The 10,101-nt window shown below is 44.6% G+C and overlaps 1 protein-coding gene across 1 annotated transcript; it reads right to left on the bottom strand.

Annotated features, from left to right (window-relative positions):
* Window positions 1–449: 449 nt before the first annotated feature.
* LOC6611163 (insulin-like growth factor-binding protein complex acid labile subunit) lies at window positions 450–9,175 on the bottom strand. Its single transcript, XM_002035684.2, has 4 exons — window positions 8,207–9,175; window positions 2,838–3,846; window positions 2,578–2,776; window positions 450–2,355 (listed from the first exon to the last, which is right to left on the bottom strand). Exons 1-4 carry the CDS (start codon window positions 8,497–8,499, stop codon window positions 1,376–1,378), a joined length of 2,481 nt encoding a protein of 826 aa, XP_002035720.1. The 5' UTR covers window positions 8,500–9,175; the 3' UTR covers window positions 450–1,375.
* Between the last annotated feature and the right edge of the window lie 926 nt (window positions 9,176–10,101).

Here is a 10,101-nt window from a genome sequence, read left to right as displayed (position 1 = left end):
CGTAATATTTACATTTATCGGTATTTTTGAGTTGTCATTCCGATGATAATGAAACATGATAATCCAGAACTGTAACACATCACCTATCGATATTACTTGCCTCTCAAACTTACCAAAGTGTGGTGAATTTGCATGCGTGAAAGTGATAACGTTACTTCTCTAAAGTATTTACAGTTGTTCATGGATATTTCCAACGGCATAACATGAAATTCTGTCTGCTTCTAAATATATTTTCTTATAGTTTAATAAGATAAGCATTTGGCTTTACATTCTTGTTTTTGTGACCTAAAAAAATTTTAGTTCCCACTACTACTGTTAGCAATACCCAAAATGGCGCCAACTGAACAATTTCAAAAACAAAAAACGAACTTTGCACTTCCGCTTTAATCGTTTTATTAAAAACAACGCCAAGAAACTTTGCCGAGTAATTTAAGAAGAGAACAACAAACTTGAGTTTTATTTATGATTTTATTTAGAATACCATTTTCATTTTCGTATAATTACACGCTAAAATCTATTTTCTCATTTTGTTAACGAACTGATAACAATATATTTTCTCGTTTTTTTTTATTCGTATTTTTTTCAGTTTGTGCATGTGCACGGCTACGGCTGTGATTGTGTGTGTGTGGTTTTGTGTGTTTGTATGTGAGTGAGTGCTTTTCGTTATTAACATTAGCTCGATGCGATTTGTTGTTGCTGTCGTTTAACTCTAAGTACCTACTTGTAGATGTTCAACGTTCATACGTGTATACAGTTATTAAATATATATAATGTGCATATGAAGTTGCATATTCGATATCGCCGACTTCCTGTTTCTATCGGTCTTGCTTTCGTTTTTTAATTTCTCGGTTTGTTTCAATTTATTTTTATGATCATACTAAGCCAACCGAAAATATATCACCTACATAGTTTTGAGTCCATATATTTTGAGTATTTTTTGAAAATAGTTTTAAATTCCGTGAAATTGAAAACCGAAAGGGTTCCGCTTGCCAACGCCAAAGCACACATACGCGAAATTGAGCCCCCAACAAATAAGCTTAAATCATAAGACTGTCCTCGTACGTTTGTCCCGAGTGCAGGATTACAAAAACCCCAGTAATCGTATCGAATTTTGCATAAAATCGACGAAAAAAACTCAACAAAAAAGCGTTTGGTCCGACAAACTGTTCGATTTAGCGATGGCTTAAATAAAACATAAGAACTAAGTTAACTTAAGGCATACAAATCCGAAACTCGCTCATTCCGCCGTTTGCATGCTGCTCCGTCCGCCCTCAATCGATTCCAGCGCCTCCATCCGTCTGCGATTTACAGTAAAATAATGTGGTTATTTTCGGGGGATTTCCCCCGAGGAGCCTAACCCCCCCAGGCGGAGGAATCACTCCTCCGGCGGTTCCTCGGGAATCTGGAGGCTCTGCGCCGCGTGGGGATACTCCGCGTGCACAGAGTTGGAGTGCACAGACTCGGAGTCCTCCTCCAGCGCATTCGCCTTGCTCGGAGGCGGCGTCATTGCATCACTGCCCACTGGAGGCTGCACCAGATTGGGGATGTACTCGACCGTCTCGTACTCGGTCTTGGCCACCGCCTCGTGGTCCAGATCCCGCTCTAGTTCTCGCTCTCTTTCGCGCTCCCTCTCCCTTTCCAGATCCTGCTGCAGGGGATCTAGAACCACTGGCGGAACCAGGACAGATGCCTCATCCTGAGCCACTCCGACATCCGTTTGATTGACTGCAGTGTCCGGTGGATTGGGATCCTGGAGTTCCACAATCACGGGCAGCGTTTCATTGGGTTTCGGTGTTGTGGTGCTGGTGGTCGTCGTCGTGGGTGCTGTGGTCGTGATCAGCTCGATGGGAGCCACCTGACTACTGGACTCTGTTGTTGTCGTCGTTGTGGTACTTGTGGTTGTCGTGGTCTCCTGAGTGCTATTCGTGCTCACTGGATTCGCGGTGGTAGACTCAATCTTCTCAACTTCCGCTTCCACAGGAAGTGACAGAGGCGGTGGCGGTGTTGTGGTTGCAAGCAGAAGTGGTGGTGGTAGTGGCGATATCACCGGATTGACCAAATCGGTGCTAATGAGCACTGGATTACCCAGAGTGGCAATAAGTGGCGGCAATAGCTCATTATTGGCCTTGATCAGCGATGGTACGATCACCCGCACCATTGGCTTTGGAACCTCGCGGCCCGTCAACTCCAGATTGGTCACCATTATGGGCAGGTTCACATTGTATAGCATTGGCAGTACCGTGCACACCTCCTGGTCATTCTCAAAGCACTGGGATCGACCACGAATTCGTGCCTCCTGGACGGCCATCAATCGACACAGCTCGTTCAATCCCACGTCACACATTATGGGATTGTCTGGAAAAGGAATAAAAGAGTTTATACATTTATTCTACATGATTATTATAAAAACACAAATCTATAGTATTGCAGCTTAAAACGAAGGAGAAACTTGTTTGCGTGCGCAGTTTCTACTACATTTTAAATTTAATACTCAAAAAACCCTCTTTAATCTATCTTTTTTATAAGTCAATAAAAAAGTAATCTCTATTCATAGGAAGAAACCCATAGGAAACATACCATCTAGATGTATCTCAAGTTTGCCGGGAACATTGTGATTTTTGCAGCGCGTGTTGGTCACGAGTTCACTCGATATGGCCGATATCTGGTTATTGGTCAAGTTGGCCTGGCAAAGAACGGGCAGTCCCTTGAAGTCCTGTTCCAGCTTGGTGATATTGTTGTAGGCAACCTTAAGGATTTTTAGGCTGGGCAACAAAGTCTACAAACAAACAATATCAATTAGTACACAATAGAATTCCAACATTAAATAGAATTTTTACCATTTCCAAGGGCTTGAGCTCCGCCAGCTGATTCCCGGTCAGGTCAAGGATGTCCAAACGGATCATGCCATCGAAATCGCCCACCTGGAGGTGTTCCAATCGGTTTCCAGCCAAATTGAGTATCCGAAGATTGCCCAAGCCAGCCAAAGCTCCATTCAGAGAGTCGATTCTATTGTTATCCAGATCCAGATTGACTAGCATCAGCTCCTGTACTCCTCGGGGATCGGGCAGCAGTCGTTGGATGCGATTGCTGGACAGCTGGAGGGTCTTCAGCGAACGCAGTCCGTGCAGTTCCGCCATGGAGAACTCTTCGATGTCGTTAAACGAGAAGTTGGCGTTCTTCAGCTTGAGGATGGGCAGTAGCGAGGAGTTGAGCGACTTGATGTGATTGCAGCCCATCTGCAGGGTCTCGACCTTGGAGCAGGAGGCGAATTCGTCCTGGGCCAGGTACTCCAGCTCATTGTTATCGGCCATGACCTCGGACAGATTGACGGCATTGCGAAGTACGCGGTCGAAGGATCTCAGCTGGTTGCAGTGTATGTGGACCGTCTCCAAGCTGTGCATACCGGCCATGTTGGCCGGCAGGCGTTCCAGCCTATTATTGTGGGCCATCAGGAGGCGCAACTGCCCTCCATCGGGTAGCTCATCATCCAGCGTCGTAATGTTATTCGCATTGATGAACAGAGACTCCAAGTTGTGCAGATCGTGAAGCGAGCCATTTAGCGACTCCAGTTGGTTTCTACCCAGATGCAGGATAAGTAGGCTCTTGGGAAAGGATCCTCGGTCCAGGCGCGTAATGATGTTGCTCACCAGGATCAGATTCGTTACCCGTTGTATGCCCCGGAAGTCCTCCTGCTGCACCGACCGTATCTTGCACCGCCCAATGTCCAGAGTCATAAGGCTCGGCATGTGGCTCAGGGCGTGCTTCGGGATCTCGTCGAGGTCGTTGTCGCCGATGCTTAGGTAGGTGACATTCGATAACCCGCGGAACGGCACCTCGGGCAGCGATCTATAAATAGCGGCCACAAAACAAATCCATTACAATTTCGTATTATTAGACGGAGGGAGCCGTATATTGGACACACGGCCAAAAAGCCAGTAGGATTATTCGGATACATTTCAGCAAAAAAGTGAATTTTAAGAAGGGTGGCAATCCATTCCTAATCAAAGGATTGTTTTGTACTAAATTAGATCTAAGGGGAAGTATACAACTTTTATAAGATGACCTAACTTATGAAAAGATCTTCGGAATCTGTTTCAAGGAATTGGGTCTCCGGATCTCTTCCATTTTGAAGCACTTCAAAGTTTTTGAAATTTTCTTGTTTTGTTTGGTATTTCCCGATAATCAGACCACAAATATGCATTGTTTAGTAGATAACACCCGATCGCTGACGACATTTTTTCAAATTCTTGCGTATTCATTATTGAAGTATTTGTTTGCTAAATCTAAAATCGCCATTAGTAACAACTGGATTAGCTGCAAATTTATTGGCTGATTACAGTCTTGGTAATTTCGCAAAAATTTATGCTGTTATGAATGACACTAATGATCAATATAGTACGAGAGAGCAATGCCCCCTAAATCTGATTCACGACATGAGAGTGATTCAAGCCGATCTGTAATTAGTTTTGAATGGGCCCATATCAAGTTTCGCATCCCTGGTCTATCTTTGGACCCGATGACGCAGCCTTATCAGGGGCTATGGCCCCATCCCGCTCCGCTGCACCTGATCAGTATCTTTATCGACGTCTGCAGGTGGCTATTAAGTTGTCGCCGTCGAGGCGCCAAACGGCCCCCAAGAACAGCAGATTCATGATGGGAACTGGGCTGGATGGCGTGCCAAGTGAATCCTTGGCGCCCGTTATTGGCATGGGGATGTCGACTGGATGTGGATATATGGACTGGACATGTGTAGTACGGTGGCCAGTGCAGCAGATTGATTGGCAGTCTCTATTTTTAGCCAGACGATCTTGATTGATTGCCGGCTCCAAAGAGGAGGAGGAGTGCTACTTTATCTTTATCTGCGAGCTGCGCTTGTCAAGCCTTGATTATGTAATGAGTGAAGCTGGCCGAGATGGACGCTCTACGCAGATACTGAGATACTGTATCCGTAATGAGCCCGTTGAACTTGATCACATAGATATCGAGATAGATAGATAGATGGATGGATGGATGGATGGATGGATGGATGACTGGTATGTGCGATCGTGCAGAGATGTATCCACCATTCCTTAACGTCAGCGGTATAATTGTCACACGACCTAAACTGGCCCCTTGATCATTGATTGAACGTAATAATAAAATTCAATTGGACTGCCTGCTTCGCTCTTGACTGACCCCGGACCAAAGACCACGGAACACGGAGAGAGCCCCAATAGTATAGCATATATATATATGTATGTATATAACCCCAAATCGAAAACAAAAACAAGTTGGAAACATTCCATTTTAGAGTACTAGCAGCATTTGGTCCATTGAACATTGAAGCTCTGTTATTGTTTACTACTCTTCCTGCAGCGATTGAGTAACTTATAGTTAATCCGTTTCCATCGCAAACATTATCTCTCTTTTTGGGCCCAGACAGATCGGCTGGGAATATTCCATCGGGCACCGGGCACCGCCAACTCCCAATAAATTATGTACGAGTAGTTATCATAATTAATTGCCAGCCAGCCAGCGAATGAAGCCGTCAACATTTTTCTCACTTTCTCAGGGCTGTGACTGCAAGCCGATAATGCTGGTTATAATATGCGATCAAACAAATCTGCGAGTGATTGAACACATAATGCACATATAGTGGTCCCCGAGCATGAGACCTGCTTATCGCCTGAGAACGCACCGAAGACCAAAGCCATCAATCCGTCCGAAAAGGCCACATAGCAGCTGGACGATTCCCAGCCCCCAGATGTCCTTATGTCCCATTCAATAGTTGCCCACAGTTCACTCAAGTGCTCACCGATGGCGGGCGATCGTAAAAAGTGATCGTAAACTCGACTTGATTATAATTTGGCGCCAGCCATTAAACATATTTAATAGTCATACAAAAAAGAAATCAAATAAACAGAAGCTCTTATCACATTATTGCTTTCAGCTGTGGTCTACATTTGGGCTAGCATGATATAGAAATGTGTACTATTGTACTGTTAGTGATTTTCCCAATTTCACAGATGATCGGAAAAACAAAAAAAAGCTGAGTGGCAGAAATTAAATTTCTTGGGAATTTCATGCATATCAATATTTTAAAAAATTATGATTTTACGATGGTGCCACACAGAATATAAATGATTTTAACTAATTAATAGATTATAATAATAATTATTTTTACCCTTAAAGGTCAGATAGATAGGCCCTCCCAATTTCTCCCAGTGCATACGAATACACACATGTCTGCTGACGATGCTTTTCCTGGCTGGCTGGCATGATTTGGTCAAAGCGCGATATTAAGGCAATAGGTCAATTGTTATAAATTGACATCAATGTAAAAAGCGTTCCCCGAGCAGCCAGAATCGAAGGCATTGCCACCAGAGGCACGCGCTCTGGATGCTGGGTTCTAGATGCTGGATAGCTGGATTCTGGGGGAGATCGTCGATTGGGAAGATGGTGCATAACACTGATTCGATCAAGTCGGCTAATTAAATCATGCCGCCTTCCATGCAAACACGCAAATTGCATTCGCAGAATGATAAATCGAATAGTTTAATCGCCGGGGTATTTCAGATTTCAGAAAACCGATTCAAGAAATGGATTTTCCCAGAACTTAAAGGTCATCTGTTGATTGAAGCAGCTTTCGATGATTTGCTATATTACTAAAACGTGTTACCGAATGTACGCCTAATCTCAGTTTCATCCCACACAGAGCAATTTTTTAATTGATTCCCAAAAACAATAAAGATAAGCGTTTTTTTTAGGAATATAAACATGAATGAGTCTAGTAGTATGGATTGTAACAAAGAGATATTTCCATTCGGCTAAGACAAAGATACAGTTGAATGAAGCTATTGATAAATTAAACAAACGCTTGTCCTTGTGACTGAATTCAGTTTTCGAAAACATTTTTTTCCTGGGTCTCGAATTTTTTGGCTGGCTTTGCGCCGAATGAATTTCTTTGGGCACAAAGAATCCTGAGTCATATTTTGTTTTGAATCGCGACTGTAAAACAACGGAGTCAAATATCAATGAACCCGCGACAGGCGCTTATGAAATAGGCTCGAATGTTATTTCTATATTCGCAAGTGCAGATCAGTGGATCGACAGCATTTATTTATATGCATTAATTATAAATGTCAATATGTGCACATATAAAACACAATGCGACAGTGAATTGAAATTCATTGAGAGTCAGAGTCGGAAAACGTGCAGGCGCCGTTGAAAAGACGCCTTCAACAAACTGCAATTATCAATTTTGTGTACGCATTAAGTATACGTCGTATACCTCCAGTCAGCCATACGGCTAAGTACATAGGCGGAATCCTATAAAAACACTCGTAGGTGATAAGACCTTATCAGTTATCAATTGAACAAGAAGAAGAAGTAGAAGTAGAAGTAGAAGAAGACGAGACTCGAGCTGCGGCAGCACATCCCATAGTTGGGAGTTAGCGGCAATTCAATGCTACTTCCTAATTGAAAAATTAAATCATCTGGGGGGCGGCAATTAAGATGCGACTGCACCATCTCCAACCCCGTCCATCTCCTTCGCAATTTGCCCAATTGAGCCATAGATAATGAGGCGGCACTGGGCTCTTTGACGTAAACAAACGACATTGTTATTGTTTTAGTATCTATGTACCGTGTATGGCTGTAAACAAGATCTGGCCACCCGAACCGATCTGCGGAGCACATTTTTTCGTGCATTTATATAAGCGTATTGAAATTTGTGTACATTTTGCATTATTATTTTTCGCTCGGTTTTTATTGGGTTTAAGGAACCTAAATTGATAGCCGGCCGAGCGGAAAATTCTGCCTTTCTGCGGAACTTGGCTCTTGGCCTTGAACTCCCCCCCACAGTAGAGAAATTTTGATAGAATCTATGGCAGGAAAATTCCCCCAATCGATCATTATACCTCGAACTACACAAATTGGCACACGCTACCAAGAAATATAAGAGACTGTATTTCATATCTTAAATGTATGCTATATGAAAAGGAGTGCTCCTCAGTGCTCCTCTTGTTAACAATGTATGAAATGTATCTATAACAACCAACAATCTTAGTTGGCAAATGTTAAGATGCGACTTTTTAGTCTGTTTCTAGAAATCTAGTGACTCAGCAAAGGAATTTGGATAGAATCTACACCACAGCTGGGAAACCCCTTATAGAGCTATTTGGCTCCTGATCTCGAAAAGCGCAACCGAATCGATGACTCAACTCACTTTAGACTGTTCCACTGCATCCGTAGCTTGTACAAGTTGAAGTTCATATCCGTAAACGAGCGCATTTCCAGGTCGTCGAGTTGCGAGTGCGTGATCTTTAGGTCGATTTTGGTGTCGGCATTGAGCTTATTGGCCAGGCTGTCCACGACGGCATTGAAGGATTCCAGTTTCTCGCAGGAGAGCTCCACATGGTTCCAGGCCTTGCCCGTTTCGCAGGTGCAGGGCGAGATCTCCGGACGCACGGAACACTGGAGCGAGGCCAGGTGAAAGACGGTGTACACGAGGGAAGTCATTTTCGTAGAGTGATCTCAGTCACTCGGTGAATGCGATTTCACAATTCTTTGGCCAGAGCAATAATATATATATATGTACACTTTTTTGTTATCTACGATATCTCAGTTCACAGTTCGGTTCACAGTTCACAAATCACGGTTTTCCGGCTCGAGACCAGGACACGTTGCATTCGCTCGGACGGCGGATTATCAACTGTTCGAGCAGGCAGCTCGGAAATCACGAAAGACTCGGGAAATTACCCACTAGGCGCACATATGCGTGCGTGCGGGGGTTTCCATGGCAGCTCGGTTTTCCAGCAGGATTTCGTTGATTCTCTGAACCGCTGGCATCGGATTTCAAAGCCGCACTGTCACTACTTTTGAAAGATCTTTCGAATAACACACGCGCACCGCACTTAAGGTTAAGTTCGGTCGATCGATCGATCGGTCGTATCGAATCTTAACGGCTGGGATATGGAGAACTCGAGCTGGAGCTGGAGCTGCTACTCCTTCGCCTCCTCCTATCTGCTAGACCTCCTGACCCGCGTGTATATAGATCGCCGATGCTCGGAATTAATCTTCTAAAAAATTGTATTTGCCTGTTTGTTTGTCGAACACCGCGAGTATATCTCTATTGTATTTTATTTATTGATGGGCTGCTGATCACGTCTAGATTGCAGGGCGGTCTCTTTGCGACTGGGAGTGGAAATGCTAACGTTGAGGATTCGTATGTGCTGCTGCTAGCTGCTGCTGCTGCTAGCTGCTGCTGCTGCTGCTGCCTTCTGCTGTTGCTGCTGCCGGCGGGGCTGTTGCTGCTGCGGTGCGATATGTATTGCTGCTGCTGCTGCTGGTTTTACTCTCTCTCCGATCTCTTGGCGCTCCGGCGAGATGCTCGAGCGGCTTTTTGGCCAATTGGGGACTTGAGATGCGGCTATAATTGTCCACGACACTCAATTACATGTTCTGTCGGCGCCAGGCATCAATCTCCATCTCTACCATCTCTATCTGCAACTCAATCCCGATCGCGATGTGCGATGTGTTTGTGCCCCCTTCAAGTGCTGATGCTTGTTGCTACTTGCTACATGCTACTTGATTGCCCATGTTGCCGCTGCCGCTGGGATCTTCTGCGGAACCTAGTTCTATGTATGGGGCATCATTATATTATCGTGGACACATGTTGGTACTTACATATGTGCAGCTCTTGCTCTACGCACTCCCAACAAATTGTCCTTTACATAGACAGACATCTGGCACTCGCCTCGCTCGCTCTCAGCTATGTTTTTAATTACGACTTTTCGGATCGTATCATATCGGATCGTATCGTATCTGATAGGATCGTTGGCAGTGTTTGAATGGAACCGGCTTGTTTAAGGATCTGCGCAGCCCAATTGGGATTGGGCCAAGTGAAAATTTTCCACTGGCGCCAGAGCGATTCCGAAACTCTGGCGGGGATGGGATCAGGCAGCTGGGAGCAGGGAGCTGGGAGCAGGAGCCATGCATCAAAGTCCGCTGCCTTAATTTATCTCCAAGTTCTGGGCCCGCATGCATAATTAAACACTGGGCGCCTTAAATGCGCTCGCCACAAATTCCGCAAATTCCCCGGATTGCGCGTGCCAACGATGT

Source organism: Drosophila sechellia, chromosome 3L, assembly GCF_004382195.2.
Source record: "Drosophila sechellia strain sech25 chromosome 3L, ASM438219v1, whole genome shotgun sequence".
NCBI lineage: Eukaryota > Metazoa > Arthropoda > Insecta > Diptera > Drosophilidae > Drosophila > Drosophila sechellia.
Note: the sequence above shows the minus strand (reverse complement) of the source record. Positions and strands in the feature narration are given on the sequence as shown.

Bases quoted from the DNA above. Each gene is read 5' to 3' on its own strand.
- LOC6611163 (XM_002035684.2), bottom strand. From the start codon at position 8,499: ATGACTTCCCTCGTGTACACCGTCTTTCACCTGGCCTCGCTCCAGTGT. The intron at 2,777-2,837 runs GTAAAAATTCTA...GTTTGTTTGTAG, and splicing joins AGCTCAAGCCCTTGGAAATG to ACTTTGTTGCCCAGCCTAAA. The intron at 2,356-2,577 runs GTATGTTTCCTA...TTCCTTTTCCAG, and splicing joins ACTTGAGATACATCTAGATG to ACAATCCCATAATGTGTGAC.